At 36.9% G+C, this 25,254-nt stretch overlaps 2 protein-coding genes across 2 annotated transcripts in view; one reads left to right on the top strand and one right to left on the bottom strand.

Annotated features, from left to right (window-relative positions):
• Positions 1-812: 812 nt before the first annotated feature.
• On the bottom strand, positions 813-11,075 carry LOC103509366 (disrupted in renal carcinoma protein 2 homolog). Its single transcript, XM_008473976.2, has 14 exons — positions 10,990-11,075; positions 9,377-9,875; positions 8,951-9,179; positions 8,584-8,738; positions 5,984-6,119; positions 5,379-5,590; positions 4,555-4,708; positions 4,097-4,300; positions 3,591-3,737; positions 3,129-3,267; positions 2,734-2,842; positions 2,257-2,443; positions 1,152-1,337; positions 813-956 (listed from the first exon to the last, which is right to left on the bottom strand). Exons 1-14 carry the CDS (start codon positions 11,073-11,075, stop codon positions 832-834), a joined length of 2,568 nt encoding a protein of 855 aa, XP_008472198.2. The 3' UTR covers positions 813-831.
• A 1,280-nt stretch (positions 11,076-12,355) lies between these two features.
• Positions 12,356-25,254, top strand: part of LOC113467513 — a 53,738-nt gene continuing 40,839 nt past the window's right edge. Inside the window, exon 1 of the mRNA XM_026823727.1 lies at positions 12,356-12,453. The gene's annotated coding sequence lies outside the window, so the exon portion shown is untranslated. The remainder of the gene's footprint in view (positions 12,454-25,254) is intronic.

Raw genomic sequence — 25,254 nt, 5'->3', positions numbered from 1 at the left:
GAATATTAGAGACTGAATGAAGATACTAATGGTATAGGATTTGAGAAGTTAAACAAGGACTTGAAGAGAATGAGAAAATCTAGGATTAGAAAATTGGCCAAAGAAAAGAATGAAAAAAAAAAGGAACCAGTCATACTGAGAAGTAGAAAATGGAAAGGCATAAAACTCACTCCTTTTTAGCGGTGAGAAAAATCCCTGGGAAATTCAGAAAAACAAACAACTTCTAAGGGACAATGAGACAATGGAAATTCGAGCTACCACACCATTTTATATATATATAAAAAAAAAATAAATTGGGAACAATAATGGTGTACAAGACCAAACATTTTTTGTTGGAACTCATCCAAACAGGACCAAGCCTCCTAATAAAAGGCGAAATTCAATATGAGAAAAATTTCAAGGTAACCTTTTTTTTAGTATTTTTGTTGATTGTAGGTAGTCATACAATGTCAGGTTTATTGGTTGAAATAATGCTCTTAATGGAAAAAGTTTGTTTGCTTGAGACTTTATTATAGAACCCTAAGGAGTTTCTTGTGAGTAGGTGGATGGATAATGTTTCTACCTATATTGTTGAAATTGTAAAGCAAATTTTTAAAGAATAAAAGATTTTTTAATTTTATTATTTCAAACAATTTAATTTTTAAAACACATGGAACCGTCACATAAAAAACTATAAGATACATTAAAAAGTTTTCACTTTGAACTTTAATTGAGTCCAAACTATAATTAAAGAATAGAGGAAAAATTTTCCCATTTTATTTCTCTGGAAAATGGAAAAGAATAAAAAATTACAGTAGCAGGTGTTCTATTTTTTCAATTAATTTATATTGTTCATTGCACATTATTTATATTAGATCGATCCAGTTTGCTTCTGTTGTAGACGGCATTGACAAATATGAGACACAGCACAGAACAGAGGGAGAATAGAACCAGGGCGTAGTTTAACCAGGAGATGTCTGGAATGAAATTTCATTATGGATTAGAAGGAAATAAGAAAATGGGTAGTAGAACAAAGATTCTGCAGGTGCCTAAAATATTCCAATTATAACTCCGGATAAAAAATTATCATGATATTGAAGTGTTGATTGAATTGAATTGACGGCATGCCATAACCACATTAACGTCTTCCGTGATCTCTAACTCCAACTTACCCACAAATGAGAAGAAGTAGATATACGCATTGACAGTGGCCACAGCTAAACTGGACACTGAAGACATAAATCCAGCCACTATACTTTCTGGTACCGGGTATGCAATCTCAGCCCCCAGTTCGTAAAACAAGGCAGATGTGGCCCATGAGGAGGAGATGCCAATGAGAACGGCCGCTAGGAGTTTGCCTGGGGAGGAAGAAAGGAACTTTTTACTAACTAAATAATTGATTTCTCAAACGGTACTTATTCAAATCTGGTTTGAACCCATTGTAAATGGAAGATTACTCGAAGTAAGGTCATTGGCCGTCTTTGAATCAGCTATCTGTCCCATATTTGAAATTTCCAACTTTTTAAAAGGTATGACAACAAGATAGCCTCCATTTGACAACAAGCTAGCCGCCTCCTTACATTAACCTCACCTAGCCTGAGTAGAGCCGGGAAAATCCACCAACAACAGTGACTTTGAAATTTCCAACTTTTTAAAAGGTATGACAACAAGATAGCCTCCATTTGACAACAAGCTAGCCGCCTCCTTACATTAACCTCACCCAGCCTGAGTAGAGCCGGGAAAATCCACCAACAACAGTGATCCGAACAAGCGATTACCAGAAGGTCAACCATCTGGACACCCAGCAGTAGGTACTTAAATTCAGAGATCCACCGGAAACAGGTGCCCTCAAAGTGCCATCGCCGTCGGCTGGACCCTTTCTATTTACTGAGTAAAAACCTTTCTATCACATACTGATAAATTCTGACGTGACTTTGTAAAGATTCATCTTGAAAAGAAGAACGCCAGTAACTTATACTCTTCTCAGTCCAACTGTGAAGAGTCCAAGTTACTGGTGTTCTTCTTTTCTCTCTATTACCTTGTGAAAAGATAGGTTTCATTCAGAGATCCACCGGAAACAGGTGCCCTCAAAGTGCCATCGCCGCTGGCTGGACCCTTTCTATTTAATGAGTAAAAACCTTTCTATCACATACTGATAGATTCTGACGTGACTTTGTAAAGATTCATCTTGAAAAGAAGAACGCCAGTACCTTATACTCTTCTCAGTCCAACTGTGAAGAGTACAAGTTACTGGTGTTCTTCTTTCCTCTCTAGTACCTTGTGAGAATGGCACAATGTGGCCCACCATGAGAGCGATCCAAGTGAACATGACGGTGGACAAGGAGGCAAAAGTGACCAGATTCTGTTTGATGTAGCCCGGGTATTGATCGGACAACTTGCTGACTACCAGGCCGAGAACACAACCGCAGATCATGGTCCAGAAGCCGATGTTTGCCGCAATGGACTGAGAAAAGAGAAGGGAGAGAGTAATACGATTATGTAGGCAGATAGCTAAAGTAGAACTATCTGTAACAAAGAACCGTCAAATATTATGTAGATAATAAGTTTATAACTTATAAACAAAATAAAAACTAGCGGTTCAGTAAATTGTAGAAATCAGTTAGTAAAAGGGCCCCTTAACAACGCTACAAAGTTCTCACCTAAACATGTCCTTTAAGTCTGAGTTAAACTGCACAGAAGTGCACTTTGTCTGGAAGCCAGTGTAATCCAGTCATTAGATTATCGGCCACTTACCTGAGAGATATTCAACTGTGTCAGGATCATTGTTAGGAGAGACAACCAAGGAGAAGCTGCTCCACTCAGTAATCCTGAAGATATTGCCAGTAAGGTCACTGGACGATTCCTGAAAACAAAAAGTAAATAATTTTTTTTTTATTATTATTAATATTTATATTCTGTCTTAAAATCTAAATGTTAATAATATCGCAATTCCACAAATCATGGCAAAAAACATGACTATCAACCAGAAAAAGACCTAAACAGCTACCTATAACGAACTTCCTGGCACTCAAATTTTCATGTCGCTCCTGAGATTCGAATTCTGAACAGCAGTTCCCTAGGTTATGAATTCAATCTCTTAGCAGTTGCACTACTGGTACTATTTATCTTTGTCATAAATGGTGACTTACTTGATAAGAAGTTTGACAGACTCTAGGCAAGATAGATTCAAGGAAAGTGACACTGAAGATGCTTTGCTAGTAGGATGTTCTGGTTTATCGGGGAAACAGAACACGAGTAGGGTGAACAAACAGAGTTCCGCCATGAAAGCTGCGAAAACAAAACAGATGAAATAAAAGGTTTACCAACAAACCCAGTATATCTACTGAGTTTCATTTAAAAGAAATTAGATCCAAACTAATGTCAAAAAACAGTTCAATATCCTTTAGATACAAATGACCATGCTTACAGTCTAAACTCATAATAATTACTTAACTTATAATAAAGTTTATTACATTAAGCAATGAGATTGGATAAAAAGTTTAAAATCAACCAATCAGGATTTTTATGAAATCCATAACTTGCATGATGTTGTCGAAAGCCATCTTCTAAGGCATCTAGGTATTTAGCATTTTAAAGGACTTTGTACTTACCTAAAGTCATATAGAACAGGATCTCATCTCGAATTAGCTCACGAACATAGTCTGAATCCTTGGAATAAGTAGTTGGATCAGATACCATGAGAGGACCTAAGAAATAAGTTGCCGCTACTCCCAACAAACTCAGTGAAGTGCCCACACCTGTATTAGAATAAATAAAACATTAAATCATGAATTAAAATTAAAATCAATGGAACCATGCAATATTTGCGGTAAAGCAGAGCATTGTCACAACTTTTGGGGATATCACATTAACCTTTTTACACTGGTAATGTTGCCATTAATAGCTACACAATGGAGAGAAGAAAAGGAGATGAAAGAAAACAGAAATATAGAAAATTTTATGTACATATTTATCTAAAATAAAGAGTATTTTGTTGAAAAAAAAAAAAAAAAAATGTCCTCAAGAGGAGTAGTGCACCCTGAACTACAAGTCTAGTGTGATTTGGAGATTTGGTGGTTCAAAATTTCTCACATTTTGTAAAGAAAACACTGCCTACCTGTAGCAAATGTGCGTTCGTCTGCCGGAAACCAAGTTGATGATAGCATGACTATAGCAGGACCATAGGTAACCCCACCCATCGCATTCAGGATGGATCCAATATGAGCTAACAAAATGAACCGGTCCGGACCCAAAGGTAGGCATCGTATTCCTGCACCTAACGTGCATAGTCCACATGCTAGGAGAATCGATATTCTCAAACCTGAAACGATACGATATACAATACATGATGAAATGGGTATTTCTGAAGTACCTATTTGAAAGTGTGCCTCTTAAAAAATTGATTACCGCATTAACTAAGATTTTTTTGTTGTTGTGATATGTACCTAAGTTGAGCTTTTTATTGTAGGTTGTACAGTCCATACACTCCCTTTTTAGCTGATGAGATTCATGACTGTAGTTGACCCTCCTAGAAGACATTGACGAAAGAAATCAAAAACCCCTAAAACATTTTACCTTTTTTATGAAGCAGATAGCAAACAGGCAGAATACAGAAGAGTAAGGATAAAGATCCCCAGTTGGACAGGAGAGCAATGCTGTTCGGTTTACAATATGGGAAAGCAAACAAAACGGAGTCAGCAATCGAGTTCCATGTATTGCTCACAATAACCTGAAAGTCATCAAAAAGTAATTAGAGCTTACTAGATTTTGACTATTTGCATAATTACGTTAAGCAAATAAAAGTAAATACAGCTAATTACGTTAAGCAAATAAAAGTAAATACAGCTCATTTAAATCCTGACTCGATAAAGTGGTTTTTGTTGGATTAAATTGGCTTACGATTGCACCCAGAGAGACCATTTTCACGTTAAAAACGACATGATAAGGTAGAAAACAGTTTTAGGTATAATCGTAATCACACTCACAATTACCTAATATAGCTGACCTAAAACTTTTCTAATTTAAAGAGTCTCAAACCAAACTCATTTACTTTGTTTAGGACTTTTTACGACCTTTGTTTTCACAATAAAAAGTAAATGCATATTGGGCTAACTAAATTCTTGACTAGTCTTTCTTTCATGCAACCTAAAACTATGGGGACAATGTTTCAGAGATCAACCCCGGGAGTACCTATAATTTCATATTGTTTTACTCGTGGTCACACAAATCATCTGAGAATACGCCTCAACACTCTCCAAGCATTCTCGGAGTTAACGTTTGACATCAGTAACATGACATTGTAGACTCAGTACAGGAGTAAAGCTGTGTGCACACATAACCGAAGGCCGTCAATCGATGGTCGACTATGTGTGGACACAGATCGAGATGTTCAAACTCACCTGCATGCAAGTGACTGCACAGAACATGAGAAGAACGTAAAACCTCTGCGCAGGTTTCTCAATAGGACGAATCCGTGCTGCATCACTGAGAGGTGTCAGGTCCAGACAGGTAGACAGGGTGACTTGTGGTTTCGGTGCGAGCAGAGTTTCACTCTCGTCGGATTCATGGGATTGAATCTTGTCCATCCAGGATCTCGTGGAGAAATGATCTCCTGGAAGAAAGAAAATATCTAGGTACCTACTTGTGGTTCAGTGTGCGAGCAGAGTTTCACTCTCGTCGGATTCATGGGATTGAATCTTGTCCATCCAGGATCTCGTGGAGAAATGATCTCCTGGAAGAAAAGCCCTGCTAGGTACTTGTGGTTCAGTGAACTATGGGACTCACTCAGAAAAGAGATTTTAAGGCTCCCAAAAGCCTAACTGGCTACAAATTTGACCTAAAGATGTGTCCACAGTGGACTCCACACATAGACGACCGGCCGTCGACTATGAGTGGACACATCTTAATGTTTTTGATATTCCTACCTTCCACTGACAGGTAACACCAATGTGTCAGCACTCTAAAGCTAAATGAAGACAATATGAAACCCACATCTTAAACCTACCTTGTCCGATACGATTTTTGAAAAGATATTTGACGCTATCATGGCTGACATAAGGATAATGTTCCAAATGACGAGATGTCTCTGCTGGTATGGGGGAGTCCTTCTCTATCACATCATTTGAAATGGCACCGTACTCCTGAACGTGAATTTTGACCAGTTTGACCCAAATTCTAAATGAATGAGCAGTCATGATATATCATGATTGTTTGTTACAAAAGCATCATATTCCCTACAAAAACATATCGCAGGACAAACTACGAGTACAAAAACACAATATCATGGCAACGTTGTACAAGTTTTTGGAGTTTGTAATAATTCGAATCAACATGGGAAGACACTCTGCCTGCAGGATATTTGTTTTGGAAACTGTTGCGGATGAGAGAATGAGAAAGTAGAAAACAGAAGAAGGAGGAGGAAGAGGAAGAGGAGGAGGAGGAGGAGGAGGAGTAGAAGATATGAGAGGACGGGAGGGCGAAACGCAGAAGAAGAAATAGGAGTAGGATAAGAGGAGGAAGAAGTTGGTGGATAATGGAAGAGAAAAAGAAAGAGGAGGAGGAGATGAAGAAGAAGAAGAAGAGGAAAAAGACAGAAATACGAAGGGTGCAAGGGAGATTAGAGAAGTACCTTAAAAGACAGGGAAAGGGAATGAGGAAGGGATAGAGCGAGAGAATGAATTCAAGGGGGGGGGGAGAGAGAGAGAGAAAGTTCAAGGGAGAGAGGGGAAAGAAAAGAAGACGACATAAAATCGTGGGAAGGATAGAGACAACTTCTCTTTGTTCAAACTAGAGAGTAGAATTGTGGGAGTAAAAGAAAGAGAGTGAGTGAGTGAGTGAGTGAGAGAGAGAGAAAGAGAGATAGATAGAGAGAAAGAAAGAGAGAGAGAGAGAGAGAAAAAATTTATCCAGACTATGGGTTCAACATGGACTTCAATTTTGTAAATTTGTAATGAGCGTGCTCGACTTTGATTTAGGAGATTGGTGGTGCGAGTCCAAGTCATAAAATTTTGGCATAGTGTAAGTAGTAAGTAGGTATTATTCCGGAAAGATATTTGTGAGGATCATTCATGCTTAGCCGTAGTAAAAATTCCTTTTTTACTCACCCAAATTGGAGTAAGACAACTTGCTCGTGTGTCTCTTGAAATCGTACATGGAAGCATCGTACTTAGTTGAGATCCTGTGTTTACTAGTCGTAGCTGGGAACTGCGTAGCCGGGTATTGTGGGGCCGGGAATTGCGTCTCCTGTTGACTGTTCAGTAAACATGCCGTCTTGGTTTCTCGCGGCTTCGGAACATCGGACGGTTTACCGGAAATGAAAGGTAAACTGTTGGCCTGGAAATGGGATGATTAAGAAGATCAGCTTCAAGGAAAGTCTGAGAAACTCTGAGACTAATTAACTGAAAAAAAAAAAATCCTAAACCATTATGTTCTTCAAACTTGACATCTACTTACATTTCTAATTTGAGAAGCTGATCTGAAACCATCTTTTTTCCAATAAACAGGTGGTACTCTCGTCAGCTCAACCATTTTGAATGCCACACGCTTTTCCAAGCTTACATGATTGTCTTCGGGAATTTTTCGGGGATCAGAATTTCCCATGACTGACGAATTGTTCATCGCTGTTTCGTATTGTGATTTGATTTGCTTTGGATTTCTATCTCTACTGTCATCAGGTTCACCTCTATCCTTGATGTGTTTTGTATTTAAAACAGTAGTTTTACTACTGTTGAAAGCCTCCAAAACTTGTCTTCTCCTTTCTTCATGTCTTTCTATTGATGGGCTGTCACCAGATATAGGTTTCAAATTTAAATCGGGAATTAGAAGAGACTTTTTGTTCTGAAGTTTGACGTCACATTTGAAGCCAGAGGATCTACCTTGTCTCAATGTTTTTGAGCTCTTGAGCAGAGGCACAGTTTCTGAATTGCATCTGAAATAGAGAATTATTTAGCCCCGGGGGACTATAATGTCATGGGACAATCACTTGTCACCTCCAATAATGTTCGGACGTAGGTAGTCTCCTATATTGAGACTGCTGAGAGTAAGTAACATATTATGTGACTGTAACGCGAGAATCTAGACAAGTCCGAGAGGGCATGGTTTGCTGAAGTGAATGAGATTTGCTGATGTGAAATGGTAAATTCCACCGCATTCAAGGGAGAAAATTACAATGGTAGTTTGGTTTTCCTCTATTCATTTCCCTTTTTATGAACGCTCTCCCTCGATAATTATCCTGTTTACAAGCAAATGGAGACCACAAACACTCATTCTGCCAATTTGGTAAACTTCCTCTCAAAACTCCAACAGAGGAACGAAATTGTATCTTCATTTGTTTGATATTTTGACCACAAAATAGGCCTAATAAACGTTACGTGGTAGGAACTGCCTCAGGTTGGTCCGTGGTTAAACCTATCTTCCTCTCAAAATAAAATTATATGGTAATGGTTATTACTACAAGGGCCCTTTTCCGGGAGGGATTTTGTAAACAGTTCATTAAATTACTAGGTAGTTTATCCATATTCTGAGTATATCCTGAGATTCCTCAATATTCCTGAGGCTTAATTTGACTAACAATACAATAATTGTTATTGACTCGAGTGGAAGCTCCTGAACGTTTTCATTGTGAACTGAAGAATTCTTTGTTTCTTTGCTTCTCCTTGAGTTTTTTGAGGATTTTGCTGAAAATATCTCCTGAACGTTTTCATTGTGAACTGAAGAATTCTTTGTTTCTTTGCTTCTCCTTGAGTTTTTTGAGGATTTTGCTGAAAATATAAAAATTTATCCAGACTATGGGTTCAACATGGACTTCAATTTTGTAAATTTGTAATGAGCGTGCTCGACTTTGATTTAGGAGATTGGTTGTGCGAGTCCAAGTCATAAAATTTTGGCATACCTAGTGTAAGTATTATTCCGGGAACGATATTTGTGAGGATCATTCATGCTTAGCAGTAGTAAAAATTCCTTTTTTACTCACCCAAATTGGAGTAAGACAGCTTGCTCGTGTGTCTCTTGAAATCGTACATGGAAGCATCGTACTTAGTCGAGATCCTGTGTTTACTAGTCGTAGCTGGGAACTGCGTAGCCGGGTATTGTGGGGCCGGGAACTGCGTCTCCTGTTGACTGTTCAGTAAACATGCCGTCTTGGTTTCTCGCGGCTTCGGCACATCGGACGGTTTACCGGAAATGAAAGGTAAACTGTTGGCCTGGAAATGGGATGATTAAGAAGATCAGCTTCAAGGAAAGTCTGAGAAACTCTGAGACTAATTAACTGAACTGTTGGCCTGGAAATGGGATGATTAAGAAGATCAGCTTCAAGGAAAGTCTGAGAAACTCTGAGACTAATTAACTGAAAAAAAAAAATCCTAAACCATTATGTTCTTCAAACTTGACATCTACTTACATTTCTAATTTGAGAAGCTGATCTGAAACCATCTTTTTTCCAATAAACAGGTGGTACTCTCGTCAGCTCAACCATTTTGAATGCCACACGCTTTTCCAAGCTTACATGATTGTCTTCGGGAATTTTTCGGGGATCAGAATTTCCCATGACTGACGAATTGTTCATCGCTGTTTCGTATTGTGATTTGATTTGCTTTGGATTTCTATCTCTACTGTCATCAGGTTCACCTCTATCCTTGATGTGTTTTGTATTTAAAACAGTAGTTTTACTACTGTTGGAAGCCTCCAAAACTTGTCTTCTCCTTTCTTCATGTCTTTCTATTGATGGGTTGTCACCAAAGATAGGTTTCAAATTTAAATTTTGCTTTGGATTTCTATCTCTACTGTCATCAGGTTCACCTCTATCCTTGATGTGTTTTGTATTTAAAACAGTAGTTTTACTACTGTTGAAAGCCTCCAAAACTTGTCTTCTCCTTTCTTCATGTCTTTCTATTGATGGGCTGTCACCAGATATAGGTTTCAAATTTAAATCGTAGACCTGATCAGGTATACCTGACACCTAATGAGCACATACACTATCAGGCAGACCTGAGGTGCGGCTGAAAAGGTCCGTCTGTCAGATGTGACCACACATACTATGAGGTAAACCTGATCATGTGTAGGTACCTGTCGTCAGGTCTACCTGATAGTGAGTGGCTGGTCTAAGACAGTATAGGAGAAAGCCAGCCGTTCCGAGAAGTATTACCTACTTTATCAAAAAATGATTTACCTACCTAATTTGGTTTCCACAGTAAACTTTTAGTTTTGCAGTGTTTTGGATGGTTGACAAGCACAGCTGACATTTTGGACTTGATAAAATTAATATAATTATCTACAATTCTACATTCTACGTAAATAGAGTAGAAAACTTTTGGCTAAAAATTAAATGAATGTCTCATTCCTTCTTCGCCTCTTTTCTCTCTGTCTTTCTCTCTTTCTCTTTCTCTCTCTCTCTCTCTCTCTCTCTTTCTTTCTCTCTCTCTCTCTCTCTCTCTCTTTCTTTCTCTCTCTCTTAGATTCATCATAAATAAGTTATGCCGAATAAAAAGGAAGAAAAAAATATAAATGGTGAGAAAGAGAGAAAAAAAATGGAATATGGAAGAAAGAAGGAGGAGGGAGAGAGAGGGGATGAGAGGCAAAGGGTGGGGAAGGTGCATCATATTTCATCTTCATTTAAGTACAAAATTTTCAGCAGCTAAAAAATATGATAAATAGGTAGTTAGTATACAGGGTGTTTGCTTTTCCCGCTAGAGGACGTTATCGATCGATTCCCACTAGAGTGCAGGTCGTACTCTAGTTACAGTATACATCTAGGGTCGCACTCTAGTCACAGTACACATAGGAAACTGTGACGATCTCCCCTCTTCGAGACTCATTTCTCCTCTTTTAAAGGGGAAAGAATCAGGTCAACCACTAGATGGCGTGAAATTACTAGGTAGTTTATCCATATTCTGAGTATATCCTGAGATTCCTCAATATTCCTGAGGCTTAATTTGACTAACAATACAATAATAATTGTTATTGACTCGAGTGGAAAGTAACCACTAGAGGCGATGTAAAATGAAACAAATTTACCTCTCACAGACATCCGCTACACTGATATTCGTACTCCTATCTCCCCGAGTTGTGACGTCAGTGTCTCCTTTCTTCTTCCGAAACATGGCTTGTTTGGCAGTCGATAGTTTGGTCTTTAGTTTGGCAAATGTCTTCGATTTCGGATCTCTTATTCTCAACTCCTTATCGTCTGTTCTCCTGCAGGATTCTCTTCGGGTCGGATTTGACGGTTTGTGTCTTGTCGTGGTCAGTTTGAACTTTGAACCACCACGTCAGTGTCTCCTTTCTTCTTCCGAAACATGGCTTGTTTGGCAGTCGATAGTTTGGTCTTTAGTTTGGCAAATGTCTTCGATTTCGGGTCTCTTATTCTCAACTCCTTATCGTCTGTTCTCCTGCAGGATTCTCTTCGGGTCGGATTTGACGGTTTATGTCTTGTCGTGGTCAGTTTGAACTTTGAACCACCTCCTCGGAGTCTTTCCCTAGCATTTACACTGTCTTTTGGAATTTCTTCATCACTGGAACTCCATTCAAAGCAGCCGCTCCTCACCAGGTTAGAATTGACATAGAGTGATGGAATTGCGTTCAGCAACATGATTTTGCGTACAACTTGTGGCAATCAAATATATTTTCAATTCGGGGTTAAAAAATATCTAGAAGAACTCCTATATTTTCTAAATCCACATGAAGATATGAAACACATAAGTTGCACGATAAAAATATTTATTATGCTGGTCAAATTTTCAAATCCTATTTGAATATCAACATTTTTATGATATCATTTTTATCGAAAGATGTTTCCCAGACGCATAAAAAAAGATGTTAGATACGTGGCTAGACATGCAAAACAGACAAAGCTTTAACTTGCTCAAAGTTATTCTACGTACCACCTACAACTTATTGTTCTGCATGTTAAACAATACTTATAAAAAAAGGTTTTTTCTTTCACAACTTTTTCATGAAGAAAGGAAGAAAAAAGTTTTGAAACTGTGTAAACAGGAATCTGTATGGTATACTGGTATACTTTTACCTACCTACTTACCATGTAACTGAGGATGCATTCGTTGTAGTTCCTTGTCCATAAATAAATAAATAAATAAATAAATATACAGAAGAAAAGTTTACCAGGTAGGTAGCGTTTATTTCTGCAATTCTCGAGGTAAGAAAATAAAGTCGCTTTCTGAGAATCTTCCAGTTTTTTCATCTCACTAAAACTCCAACACAACTAACATAAGACATTTGAAATGAAATTAAAAGAATAATTGAAAAACTACCAGAGTAAACAGGATGTTTGAAACTTGTTTTATTTTTCCTTTTATTAAAGTGGGTCAGATTGGTCAACTTACAAACTTACATGCAGTCACTTTTATCGAAATCATCTTCCTCTGTTTCAGTACTTTGTAACCGCACTATTGTGGTCGGTCAGAGGGATAGCCCGCATCTCATTTCCCATCTTGTGTCCAGCGTATCTTCAGAAAACTATAAAAGGTAAGTCCGGGAGTCCTGGCGACCGCAAAGTGGCAAGTTTGTCCCTTTTTTCCAGTAAATTAGGTAAAAATCCTGAACGCAAAAACCTTTTACTTCGTCAGGGACAGTTGGAGCACGCCCTTCCTGTGCTTGAGGTAGTTTAATGTTTTCTCTTCCTATTAGTTCCCGGAGGAGGAGTTAGAGGGTGCACGGAATGTTAGAATGGAGTAAGGTCGACACTAAATATGTGTCAGACTGAAAGAGAATGCAGAGAGTGTTTTCAATAATAGAATCCCCCAACAAGGGTCGGGAAGGAGCAAGGGAATGATAAATTAATTCCATTTTGTTCCGTCTTATAAATTCCATTTTGTTAGTTGTAAAGTTCTAAATGGATTGCACAAATTCTAGAGATGTTTCCCACTTCCCTGTCGCTTTTGTTCCACTATAGAATAGTGGAACATAATGTATCTCTCTGACCCTGGAGCAGCGTCTCTTCTGGTCTCAGACACTTGGGACTCTTGGTTAGGGAACTCTATGCTTTTCCTTTCAGAGCTTTAGTTAATGCTTGTACACAAAGTAGACTAATTGCCTCTTAAACAATGCGATAATGTCGTCCCTCATTTATTGAAATTTTCTTTTATCAAAAACGATGTATGTGTACGTATTATAATAGTAGACAGGTATCCATTTTAGGAGCTCTGATCCTGAGGTTGGTGCATTGGCTAACGCGCTAGACATTAGTGATCCACTAATCTACGGATCGAGTTTCTAGTAAAGGTCAAATAGTATAAAATTAATCATAAGGATTACTCTCCGTTTCCCCATACTGTATATATTGTAATTATTTGAGACGCGATATTTTTTTAGCATTCACAGCGTTGCTATAAAGGTAAATAAAAAGCAGGGACAACATCCCAAGAAATACATAAATCCCAAACATAATCCCAATAAATACATAAATCCCAAACATAATCCCAATAAATACATAAATCCCAAACATAATCCCAATAAATACATAAATCCCAAACATAATCCCAATAAGTACATAAATCCCAAACATAATCCCAATAAAGACATAAATCCCAAACATAATAGTATTAAAAGAAATAGGAATAAGTATTGAAAAAAAAAAGCAATGCAAATAAAGAGCTACAAAGAAGCTCTGGTGTAATCCAAGTCGCCTTAGAATACGAAGAATTTTCCTCACTTTTCAAGGAGGATTTCACAAGGGTTTTTTTATGCTTGAAAATGTTTTAGAGATGGAAATAAGAACTCATAGCTTTGTTCTTACGAATTTGATCTTTAAGGATTCAATTTTTTTTTACTAACTGTGTACCTACCAAAACAAGTTAACAACTTATTTATTTCATTGTTTTTTAACTATCAATGTTTGAATTCATGTGGTGCCATCTACCCTGTACAAATAGATAGCTAGAGATACCTACCTAGAGATATCTAAGAGATACCGACAAGTAGTTGCGTACAATATGTCTGCATCTTGTTTTTGTGAATTTTCATTACTGCAGAATATCTTCTTCTCCTCCTTTTCTTTCTTCCTCTTCCTCCTTATTCCTTCTTCTCTTTCTTCTTCTTGCTCTTGTTCCTATCTTCATCGCCTTTTCCTCTTAGTATACTTAAATTCTCCATTCTCCCTCTCCTCCTCTTCCTCCTTCTTCTCCCCTTTTCTTCTTTCAAACTTGGCTCCTTTCTGTTTTTTATGATTTTTAATTACTTCCCCAGCGTGTTCTCTGTCTCCTTATTGATCTCTCTCTCTCTCTCTCTCTCTCTCCGTCTTTCTCTCTTATGTGTTTTTACAGGTAGACATTAAATAAATAGGTAGCAATGTACCTCGAACAGTCAAAAATGAAGTGAATTGAAAAAATAATATCACCACAAGATTTAGAAGTAAAAAATAGCTTGATTTGATATATCACGCACGTACCTTTAGAAAACATGTAGGATTCGCGGATTTCGCGAACACCGCGCAAATCGCAAACAGCGAAATTTTGGACCAAATTGAAAAAATAATGAGACCTTAAGATTTGGGAACAAAAAACACTCAGATTTGATAGGTCACACTTGTATTTTATAAGCACTTTTATGATTCGCGTTTTGACTTCGGTATTGTTGTTGTTGTTTTTATCATTATTATTATTATTTTTGGCTACTTACCTACTTAATCTTGTGGTGGACTGAGAAAAGCCACTTTTATGAGGGGCGATCAACGATCAGCCAGTGGCTTTACAAGTGTTTGATTTTTTATTTTTTAACCGTACTCTTACGACTTGCACTCTCTTTTTTACGTGTGGGTATCTACCGATACGTAGGTACCTACGTATCTACCTAGTTTTTTTATTTATGGGTATTAATTTTAATCTGACCATAACCAGCTAAAGCCTTTACCAGTCTGATATCACTAACCATTATTTTTTACGATCCATCATTTTTAACCCTCTCTGGTTTTGCCTGAATATTTTGTAATAGGATGAAAATTAAGAAATATTAGGTAGGTACTCCTAGTTATAGAAAGTAATGGTATAAAATGTTGGAATGAAAAGACGAGAGAAAATTGCAACCAAGAAAGTAAGTACAATTATTATTTATTTGGTGTGAAAAATTGTGTGAACGCCCGATATCTATTTTAAGTATGCAAGGTGCACTAAAGCCTTTACCAGTCTGATATCACTAACCATTATTTTTTACGATCCATCATTTTTAACCCTCTCTGGTTTTGCCTGAATATTTTGTTACGGGATGAAAATTAAGAAATATTAGGTAGGTATTCCTGTTATAGGCAGGAATGAAAAGAACAATTATGTCAGCAAAGCATCTATTATCTTTTGGTACCTACAAAAATGGTAATAGAAATACCTACATACTGCTCTACTAGGCAGATACTAGATTGATTTTATTTTGTACAGCTATAGACAGTACGTATACAAACACAACTTACCTACTTATTTTGTCTGAAAAATTGTATGACCGCCCGATATCTGTTTCAAGTATGCAATGTGCAATAATCGTAACGTTCGACCAAATCTGGATAGCTAATCTCAAATGTCTTTTCACTAACGACTCTGGACTCCTACAATAAAATTATTTTAACTTCACAATACGCGGTTATATTTTGGCCTTTTACATTCCCATTAAGCCTTTACCAGTCTGATATCACTAACCATTATTTTTTACGATCCATCATTTTTAACCCTCTCTGGTTTTGCCTGAATATTTTGTAACGGGATGAAAATTAAGAAATATTAGGTAGGTACTCCTAGTTATAGAAAGTAGGTAATGGTATAAAATGTTGGAATGAAAAGACGAGAGAAAATTGCAACCAAGAAAGTAAAACAAAATTACATAATTTCCTATCTCAGCAAAGCACAAATTTGTTATTTTTAACCTGGGTAGGTAATAGAAATACCTACCTAGAGACATAACCTTATAGTTGAATGATGTTAATTTTGTACAGCTAACAGCTACAGACACAGACGGTGCAAATACTACTACAGTAGGTACTTAGGTACTAAGTACATATTATTATTTATTTGGTGTGAAAAATTGTGTGAACGCCCGATATCTATTTTAAGTATGCAAGGTGCACAACATTCAAACAAATCCCTTTCGCGTTTCGTCCTCACATTGTTCACTCCTGAGTACTCTCGGGTTAAAAATCCTTCGAATCAAGGACACTCCTGTTTTAATGGGATTACTAGCCCTCCCCCCCCTCCCCTCCTCGCCTGTATGGCAGCCCGTTATTTCATAGACCATTAAATGTCGTTTAACATCTTGGAGAGAAATAGAAATTTTCCAAATAAAAAAAAAAAATAAGAAAACACGGGTTCAAACGGGAGAGGGAGCGAAAGAAAATGAAAATTCTATTAATTCCCGATTCGCTATTGTTCCTCAGGATGAGATAAAAGTGTGCCTAGCCATCTGAACAGGGTATTAAAACTCCAAGTCATTTCAGACAAGCCTGAAAGGTTAAGAGCTATAAAATTAATGTATTCATTGAGGTGAAGAGATTGATAAGGGAGCTCGATCACGGGTCGTAAGGCCAGCCACTCACTCTCAGGTAGACGTGAGAGATACACCTGATCAGGTACACCCGATATCTGATGACCACACACACTATCAGGTACACCTGATCAGGTATACCTGTCGTAAGGTCTACCTGATAGTGAGTAGCTGGCCTAAGACAGGTCAGGAGAAAGCCAGCCGTTCCGAGAAGTATTACCTACTTTATCAAAAAATGATTTAATTTGGTTTCCACAGTAAACTTTTTGCTTTGCAGTGTTTTGGGTGGTTGACAAGCACAGCTATGACATTTTGGACTTGATAAAATTAATATATCTACAATATTCTACATTCTACGTAAAAAGAGTAGAAAACTTTTGGCTAAAAATAAAATGAATGTCTCATTCCCTCTTCCCCTCTTTTCTCTCTGTCTCTCTCTCTCTCTCTCTCTCTCTCTCTCTCTCTCTCTCTCTCTCTCTCTCTCTCTCTCTCACTCACTCTCTCTCTCTCTTAGATTCATCATAAATAAGTTATGCCGAATAAAAAGAAAGAAAAAAATATAAATGGTGAGAAAGAGAGAAAAAAAAATGGAATATGGAAGAAAGAGGGAGGAGGGAGAGAGAAAGGGGATGAGAGGCAAAGGGTGGGGAAGGTGCATCATATTTCATCTTCATTTAAGTACAAAATATTCAGCAGCTAAAAAATATAATAAATTTAATAGGTAGTTAGTATACAGGGTGTTTGCTTTTCCCGCTAGAGGACGTTATCGATCGATTCCCACTAGAGTGCAGGTCGTACTCTAGTTACAGTATACATACACCGAGAAAAAAATGGTGACAGGGTGCCACAAATTAGGGTGGAAAAAGTCCATTATTGGGATACTTCCCCTAATTTAGGTTGTTGGAATCCTATATTATAGTATTGAGCTTCCCGACATAAATTTCAATATTAGAGTTCCGGAACCCAGTCACTCAAATGGGCTTCGGGCACCCTAGTTTTTTTCTCAGTGAGGGTCGCACTCTAGTCGCAGTACACATAGGAAACTGAGACGATCTCCCCTCTTCCGAGACTCATTTCCCCTCTCTTAAAGGAAAAAAGATCAGTTCAACCACCAGGTGGCGTGGTAGCGCTTGTACTGTGGGGAAGGTGCATCATATTTCATCTTCATTTAAGTACAAAATATTCAGCAGCTAAAAAATATAATAAATAGGTAGTTAGTATACAGGGTGTTTGCTTTTTCCGCTAGAGGACGTTATCGATCGATTCCCATACATGTGGGTCGCACTCTAGTCACAGTACACATAGGAAGCTGAGACGATCTCCCCTCTTCCGAGACTCATTTCCCCTCTCTTAAAGGAAAAAAGATCAGTTCAACCACCAGGTGGCGTGGTAGCGATTGTACTGAACCATTGGAAATCCAAGATGGCGCATTCCCGACCGTCTACCCAACCATCGATGTTGTTAGGGTAGGTAGTATTCAGTTTTCCTTGAACCAGTCAGTTATGGGTAATCTAACTTTAACCATATGGGTAATCTAACTTTAATTTGAAGATACATAAGTACCTAATCCATCCTTAAGATATTTCATATTAGGTATATTCTTTATTAATTATCAAACTGTGGATTGTTTAGCATGTACCTATTGTAAAAGTGTTATTACAAATAAATAAAGTATCATTACAAATTACAAATTTTCTAGTAGTCCGTTTTCCGAAAGAAAAATACACCTTACTTTAAACTTTAATCAAACTGTCTAGTATCATCGCCTATACAGGTACTGGTAGGCAGGTCAAACTTCACGATTTACCGGTATTTTTTAAATCGATTTATCTCGGGATCTAGAAGTCATAGAAGAAAAAGAAAAATTCCGTTAGTCCTCATTTTTCCTGCTCTATGACTTTGAAACATCACCCAATAAGCGCAACTGATCTATTTGAGTTTGTATCTCGGGATCTAGAAGTCGTAGAAGAAAAAGAAAAATTCCATTAGTCCTCATTTTTCCTGCTCTATGACTTTGAAACATCACCCAATAAGCGCAACTGATCTATTTGAGTTTAAACCTTTCTGAAGAGTTTTGGTGGTTTTAGAGTTGAACGATCAAATTAATTAATCTGATTGGCGGAATAGTTTGAAATCAACTAATCCGCTTGTTTAAATTAAGAATTATTATACAAGTTCAGACTCAAATTGTCGTCACGGCCATTTTTTGTGTAATTCTTTGTCGTCACGGCCATTTTTTCTGTCATTTCTTTGAAATGACACAAGGCGCTTGAGTCAAAACAACTCAAAATATTGAAGACAGCCAGAGGGCTAAAAAAAGTTTGTCAAGAAAAGAAAAATCATCAAAAATCAATACGTGAATAAACATTTGGAACTTTGGAAACCGAAGGAGAGGATAGGACATAAAACGAAAAGTTTGCAAGAGATTTAATTTTAGCCCCAAGTCTTTTTGTTACCACTGTGTACGATTTTTATTTATTTATGTTTAATCTTATTTGACAGAAAAAGAAAGAAAATGAAACTTTCTTTTTCAGCAAAAGAAATTTCGTCCTTCAATCATCAGACTAGTTTGAAATCAACTAATCCGCTTGTTTAAATTAAGAATTATTATACAAGTTCAGACTCAAATTGTCGTCACGGCCATTTTTTGTGTATTTCTTTGTCGTCACGGCCATTTTTTCTGTCATTTCTTCGAAATGACACAAGGCGCTTGAGTCAAAATGAATCAAAATATTGAAGACAGCCAGAGGGTTAAAAAAAAGTTTGTCAAGAAAAGAAAAATCATCAAAAATCAATACGTGAGTAAACATTTTGGAATTTTGGAAACCGAAGGAGAGGATAGGACATAAAACGAAAAGTTTGCAAGAGATTTATTTTAGCCCCAAGTGTTTTTGTTAGATTTTAGTTTGAAAAAAAAAAAAAAAAAAATCCACGAGAGAAAAGTTGAAAATATTTTTTCATTCATTTTTTAATGGTGTGATACTCTGATACTTATTAGCGGTTGAAGTATTCCAGCGAAAAAAAAGGAGGGAAAGTTTCCCAACAGGAAAACTTTTTCGAGTTCGTTCCAAGTATTTAAACCAGTGGTTCCCAACTGGTGGTCCGCGGGCAGGTTTCAGGTGGTCCGCGAAGCCGTCCAATAATCTACTGCAGCATTGTAGGATTTCTCCCAAAATCTCGATAATCCTAACATCCAATGTTTACCTACCATGCTGGCACCGGTCGCTATGCGCATTTATAAAGGGTGTCCCAGAATTTATGCTTTAATTGATTTTCTCGGAGCCTGTTCGAAATTTTGAAAAACAAAAAAACTCGTGACTTTTTGATTTTTGAAGCGGACATTTTGGCAATATCGCGATTCGCGAAAAATTTCGCGAAGTCCGTGAATCGGGTACCAACTTTGGATTTTTAAATTAGAACCCCCTTTTTTTATTGCATATTCGTTTTCTACGTTAATGATGTCGACAAGATAATGTCACTCTCACTTCTGTAGAATTAACTTCATCTGCCCTGTTTTTTACCTCCATCTCTCTCTCTCTCTCTATGACTCTCTCTCTTCATCAGTCCTTCTGTATATCTTTCTCTTCCTCTCCCTCCATTATTATTTTGTTATCTCTTGAACTTTCATGTCCTTCATTTTGTTCCATTTTGTTCGCTATTCTTGTTTCTTTATACAAGTCTTGTCATAAATTTGCTATCTCGTCCTTTATCGGGAAGCGGGAACTATATTTCTGTCTTCCATATACAGCATCTTTCAATGGTTCGATGCTATACTGATGTAATGATGTATTTTTTCTCACCACATGATATTGTTTATTATCTTGGCTTTTATGACTTCGGTATGTTTCTTTATACAAGTCTTGTCATAAATTTGCTATCTCGTCCTTTATCGGGAACTATATTTCTGTCTTCCACATACAGCATCTTTCAACGGTTCGATGCTATACTGATGTAATGATGGATTTTTTCTCACCACATGATATTGTTTATTATCTTGGCTTTTATGACTTCGGTATTGTTGTTGTTGTTGTTGTTGTTGTTGTTGTTGTTGTTGTTGTTGTTGTTGTTGTTGTACTAAAAACTGACCATCGAAATTTTGACCCGATTACATTACTTTCCTTCCTATAGGATAAGGAAAGTAAAAATATTATCACCACAAGGTTTAGAAGTAAAAAACAGCATGATTTGGTATGTCACACACGTACCTTTAAATGAATTTTAGGATTCGGGGATTTCGCGAACAGCTCTGGTTTTGCCTGAATATTTTGTAACGGGATGAAAATTAAGAAATATTAGGTAGGTACTCCTAGTTATAGAAAGTAATGGTATAAAATGTTGGAATGAAAAGACGGGAGAAAATTGCAACCAAGAAAGTAAGTACATATTATTTATTTGGTGTGAAAAATTGTGTGAACGTCCGATATCTATTTTAAGTATGCAAGGTGCATTAGTTATTAATGTTATTATGTAATATTTTTTTTTCGCATTTTACACAAAATATTATACCTATAGACCGGAATTGATACATCTTTGGTGTTAGAACACAATCCGGGTTTTTTATGCCTCCATTAGAATAAAAAAAATTTGGACCGATTGCAATACTTTCATTACTAGTATAGCTCCGCTATACTGTAGTAATAGAAAGTAAAAAGGGAGCAAAATATTATATTATTGAGTGCGTAGGTATAATTATAAAGCGTGAGATCTTACAGGATTAACTTATTCATCCAGTTACTTCTGATCAACCGATCAGTTTGCCTCCTTCATCAAAATTTCTCCTCCAAATTGGATCAGGCTCTTCGCAAATCCTCCAGCCACCTCTAATTTGTTTGTTTTCTGTTTCATTAACTTATTCATCCAGTTACTTCTGATCAACCGATCAGTTTGCCTCCTTCATCAAAATTTCTCCTCCAAATTGGATCAGGCTCTTCTCAAATCCTCCAGCCACCTCTAATTTGTTTGTTGAGATCTTACAGGATTAACTTATTCATCCAGTTACTTCTGATCAACCGATCAGTTTGCCTCCTTCATCAAAATTTCTCCTCCAAATTTGATCAGGCTCTTCGCAAATCCTCCAGCCACCTCTAATTTGTTTGTTTTCTATTTCTATACGAATTTATTTTCCTCTTCTTTCATTTTGCTGAAATGCTTTTAAGAAATGAATTTCCTAACTGAAACGTACAAGCTGACTTGACACAGTTCATGTCATGCTGGAATAATTCAATTCCTTGACTTCTTCACTTCAAGCTGTGGAAATCTCTTGGCATTTTGGTTTGTTTTTGGTGGTGTAATAATTTTCCTCGCTCTGTTCTCTGGTGGTTTACTTTCGTTTAATTATTTTTCTTTCTCGCCCACTCCTCTGCCCATTTTTTTCCTTGGCTTATTCCTTTTCTTGTTTTATTTTTGAACCAGCCCCAGTAGCGCAGAGGTATAACGTTGGACTTTTAATCCGTGGGGCTGGGAGTTCGAGTCCCACGAGTAGAAATAAAATTGTACCTAGTGTCATTTCGAAGTGGAAATTTCGTAAAAGCTAAAATTAAACCAATCAATACTTTCTTTTTATGTCTCTTATTAAAAAAAATAAAAAAAACAAGGACTACGATCTCATCCTTCCGGAAACCAGAAGGCCACAAAATGCCAAGGATTTCTGAATAAATTCAAGCGAATTCATACCTAATTGCGTGGAAAATGAATTCAAAGTGGGTATTAAGTGGGTAAGCACGACTAAAATATTCTAATCTTTATTAATGCTAGAAAAGTGGGACCGTGAAGTGAAAGATATACAAAAGGGTGGGATTGAGTGGGTATTTTTACTTTCTATATATAATTTACTATAGGCAGCAAATGCCGATTTCTCCATGCTTAGGTACCTAAAGGAATTTTGACCATGCCATGAAAGGCTGTAACAAATGTCCTTCACCAAGTAAATCACCTCAATATAATTTATGTATTTTTTATGAGTTGGACTCGAACCACCAACCTCATCCTAATCCATAGTCTACCGCGCCACTCGATACCACCGAGGTTGTGGTCATGCTTTTGCTTTTATTACCGACTTCACCCACTATTTTGTTCAAAACTTGTAGGTATGACCTAAATTTGAAATTCTACCCAGGTTTTTCGACAGTAAATTTACGATTTACAATTTTACACCATTTCATCGGTATAGTATTGTACGTAAAATGTAAAGGTAAGCCTTATTTATGTAGGTACCTAATATCAGCAAATTCAGCAGTCCGCAAACTTGGCAATTATTTAATTCCATAAAGCCCAATTTAATTGGAGTCGATAAATTTTCAGTTATTATGTCAATGTTAGTTAGATAAAGTAATAATAACTTACCTTCCAATCAAAACAAATTTTTTTAAAAAATGTTCGAAACACAGACCAAAACACGACTTTCCTAATTAACTTCTCAACGACAACTGATTTGTTTACAAATCAAATTGCTATGAGCTCGTTGTGAAATTACGCATCAGATACATATTTTTCGGACCCGATAGGTGGCGCCAGTTACCAGAAAAGTCCAGGGGACCAAGGTATAACGGGGGCCAAGGTACGACTAGACACCCTATATGTATTTTTTATGAGTTGGACTCGAACCACCAACCTCATCCTAATCCATAGTTTACCGCGTTAACCACTCGATACCACCGAGGTTGTGGTCATGCTTTTGCTTTTATTACCGACTACCCACTATTTTGTTCAAAACTTGTAGGTATGACCTAAATATGAAATTCTGCCCAGGTTTTTCGAGAGTAAATTTACGATTTACAATTTTACACCATTTCATCGGTATAGTATTGTACGTAAAATGTAAAGGTAAGCCTTATTTATGTACGCACCTAATATCAGCAAATTCAGCAGTCCGCAAGCTTGGCAGTTATTTAATTCCCATAAAGCCCAATTTAATTGGAGTCGATAAATTTTCAGTTATGTCAATGTTCTGTAGGTAGGTAGGTAGGTACCTACTTTAATTGTGTTGAAGGTTTTTTTTTTGTAACAGATTGCGAAGGTATGATTTCTTTTTCAATTGGTGTTGCTTGATTTTAGTATATTTTTAGACTGTAGAGTCCGTAGACAATCTTTTTCACGTACCACGTGTAACCATAATACTTGAGATTTTTAAGAAGTCTAAAGTCTAGACCAAGGATTTTTATCCTAATCTCTAAATCTTGCAATTCAGCCAAACGTCTCCTTTTTTACTTGTTTCGGCCTTTTTCTTATCAATACTGGACTTAAGGAATACCGTTCAAAAGTTTATCCCTAAAAACTGACTAAAAGTTTTCCAACGTTTCAGACAATCTCAATCGAAATTTTATCTGTTTCACGAAGAACACTTAAAACTTTATTATTATTTCTAGTTTTGTCCATTCATTGGTTGAGTGTATATTTTTGACCATTTGGTCAACTCTGAAGCTCTAAATGATTATTGGTTAAGAGTAAGAAGCTAGGGTTACTTTGGTCAAGAACACTTGAAACTTTATTATTATTTCTAGTTTTGTCCATTCATTGGTTGAGTGTATATTTTTGACCATTTGGTCAACTCTGAAGCTCTAATGATTATTGGTTAAGAGTAAGAAGCTAGGGTTACTTTGGTCAAGAATACAGGTACTGGTAGGCAGGTGAAACAAAAGTCGTAAGAAAAGAAAAATTCCGTTAGTCCTCATTTTTCCTGCTCTATGACTTTGAAACATCACCCAAGTAAGCGCAACTGATCTATTTGAGTTTAACCTTTCTGAAGAGTTTTGGTGGTTTTACAGTTGAACGATCAAATTAATTAATCTGATTGGCGGAATAGTTTGAAATCAACTAATCCGATTGTTTAAATCAAGAATTATTATACAAGTTCAGACTCAAATTAAACAAGTTCAGGCCATTGTTTGTGTTTCTTCGAAATGACACAAGGCGCTTGAGTGAAAACAACTCAAAATATTGAAGACAGCCAGAGGGTTAAAAAAAAGTTTGTCGAGAAAAGAAAAATCATCAAAAATCAATACGTGAATAAACATTTGGAATTTTGGAAACCGAAGGAGAGGATAGGACATAAAACGAAAAGTTTGCAAGAGATTTAATTTTAGCCCCAAGTGTTGTTGTTACCACTGTGTACGATTTTTATTTATTTATGTTTAAATCTTATTTGACAGAAAAAGAAAAAAAGAAAATGAAACTTTCTTTTTCAGCAAACGAAATTTCGTCCTTCAATCATCAGACTTTTTTCTTTGAATTTAAATCGAAGTTGTTGCCTTCGTCTCCCTCTCTCTCTCTCTCTCTCTCTCTCTCTCCATAAGCAAAATATATTGTTATCAATGGAGCAGTTGCAAATGGGTAAAAATTATAAATGAATGGTCGATTCCTATGTAAAAAGTTGGGAAAAATCCGAATCTGAGGTCAAAACTCCGAAAAAATAACTAAAAAAGGTCGAAAATTCAATTTTTATTTTCCGTTCTAATGAAAGAGTTCAAATATTGTGACGTCAGACTTTACGCAGTTGTTTTTTTCGTCCGTTAGGTAGCACCACTATGCAAGCGCGCTAGCGGAGGAGCAGAAAGAACTGCGCAGAAACGTATGCGCACAAACACATTAATGCGTTGCCTGCGAGGGAGCTTTGCTCGGGACATTTGATGTGACGTCATCGCCTACGGGAGCGTATGCCGTGACGTCAAAGTTCACGATTTACCGGTATTTTTCAAATCGATTTATCTCGGGATCTAGAAGTCGTAGAAAAAAAAGAAAAATTCCGTTGGTCCTCATTTTTCCTCCTCTATGACTTTGAAATATCACCCAAGTAAGCGCAACTGATCTATT

The sequence above is a fragment of the Diaphorina citri genome, unplaced genomic scaffold (assembly GCF_000475195.1).
Source record: "Diaphorina citri unplaced genomic scaffold, Diaci psyllid genome assembly version 1.1 scaffold492, whole genome shotgun sequence".
In the NCBI taxonomy this organism is placed as follows: Eukaryota; Metazoa; Arthropoda; class Insecta; order Hemiptera; family Psyllidae; genus Diaphorina; species Diaphorina citri.
Note: the sequence above shows the minus strand (reverse complement) of the source record. Positions and strands in the feature narration are given on the sequence as shown.

What these genes read in the sequence shown, in the direction of transcription:
- LOC103509366 (XM_008473976.2), bottom strand. Translation starts at nt 11,075, where the DNA reads ATGTTTCGGAAGAAGAAAGGAGACACTGACGTCACAACTCGGGGAGAT. An exon ending in TTCACAATGAAAACGTTCAG is followed by an intron (nt 6,120 to 8,583) that starts GAGCTTCCACTC and finishes ATTCACGTTCAG; the next exon opens with GAGTACGGTGCCATTTCAAA. An exon ending in TCTGTCAAACTTCTTATCAA is followed by an intron (nt 2,843 to 3,128) that starts GTAAGTCACCAT and finishes TTTTGTTTTCAG; the next exon opens with GAATCGTCCAGTGACCTTAC.